This window comes from Buceros rhinoceros, unplaced genomic scaffold (genome assembly GCF_000710305.1).
Source record: "Buceros rhinoceros silvestris isolate BGI_N320 unplaced genomic scaffold, ASM71030v1 scaffold36229, whole genome shotgun sequence".
Taxonomy (NCBI): Eukaryota; Metazoa; Chordata; class Aves; order Bucerotiformes; family Bucerotidae; genus Buceros; species Buceros rhinoceros.
The window spans coordinates 30,710-32,056 of NW_010432734.1; the positions used below are offsets into that span (position 1 = coordinate 30,710).

General features: G+C 42.1%; 1 protein-coding gene across 1 annotated transcript in view; it reads right to left on the bottom strand.

Annotated features, from left to right (window-relative positions):
• The window catches only part of TTC14 (tetratricopeptide repeat domain 14), a gene marked incomplete at its 5' end in the record, with an annotated part of 8,612 nt that extends 7,325 nt beyond the window's left edge, over positions 1-1,287 (bottom strand). The window contains 4 exons of the mRNA XM_010143873.1: positions 51-180; positions 264-348; positions 738-935; positions 1,161-1,287. Of these exons, the coding sequence (XP_010142175.1) occupies positions 51-180; positions 264-348; positions 738-935; positions 1,161-1,287 (540 nt within the window). The remainder of the gene's footprint in view (positions 1-50; positions 181-263; positions 349-737; positions 936-1,160) is intronic.
• Between the last annotated feature and the right edge of the window lie 60 nt (positions 1,288-1,347).

The following is a 1,347-nucleotide window of genomic DNA, read 5'->3' on the forward strand; positions in this document are numbered from 1 at the left end:
CAGACACACTTAACACACCTGGCAAGTACAGTTGAACAACATATTCTTACTTATAATGTAACGGGAAGTCATCAGAAGTAATTACGCCTAGACTTGTACTGGAAAGACTGGGTGGAAGAGCTGAGCTGTAAAGTGACACTGTGACCTTCTGATGGTAACGATCAATGTCCTTGATTGCGGCTATAAAAACAATAAAACAAAATTACACAAGTATCTCAAAAAAGAAACAAACAAATTCCTGAAAACTTTTTGCAGCTACTTGCCTCGAATAAGGTCTCCGGTTTGATAATAAGACAAAGGATCTCCATGGTTGCTTTGAGAAGGCACATCTCTCAAAGGACAAAGAGCCTGCAGGAGAAGAAAGCAGGGATACCATAAACATGGAAAAAAAATCTCTTCTTTCTCTCTCCAAGATGAAGGCAGATATTCAATATTAGTTTAATCTTAATACACATCAGAGCCATGCTAGTTGAAAGCACAACTTGGTTCAAATAGTAATAATTTAAACACCCATAAATGATGACCTTTTCAACTCAGAAGTACTATGGGTCATAACCACAAGCATTTGCTGGCTCAGCAAAGCATCATAAGCTGTCCACAAACTCTGATACCACCCACCACTCCAAAGTTCAGTTTCACCTTTACAGACCCCACTCCATTAAAAGATGCAACATGTAACGAATAGATTAAAGTTGCTACTTATCAAGAACAAAATAACGATCAAAACTGTATCTTACAGTGATTTCTAAATCTGAAATCTCCCGTATGACACCACTTCCCAGACAAATCAACACCATGAAAAAGCCAAATTCACGAATAGAAGTAATCCTCCCAATCACAATATTGCCGCGTTCAATGTCTTGAAAAAATAGTTCTCTCCTCTCTTCTCTGGGAACATCCATGAACCGTTCCAGGGGAGGCATAACAGCATAACACTCTGCAACACACAAGACATTCACTTAGCGAACGACCAAGCTACAGCCTGAAAACACAAAATACTTCACAGTAACAAACCACATTCAAATCTGGTTTATTTGTACTAGCAAAAGTTTGTGCCCAGCCGATAAAAAGCAACGGCAAAAATTTTACCCGTGTTTTGAAGCACACTGCTAATTCAAGTGCAGTGCCCTTACACCACCCGGCGGACGTTTCAGAGGGACCTTTCCCGCATTCTCTTCAATCGTGTCGCAGACGGGTCCGTTGGGTTTCCACGAGTGAGCGAACAGGAGATCAGCCTTCTTGGCAATGAAGCGCTTTATCTCGGTGTCGATGCTCGCCCTCTCTTTCCTAGGGGAAGGAGAATAGGGTGAGAAACTCCCCGCGGTCCCTCACGGCTCGCTCCCCTAG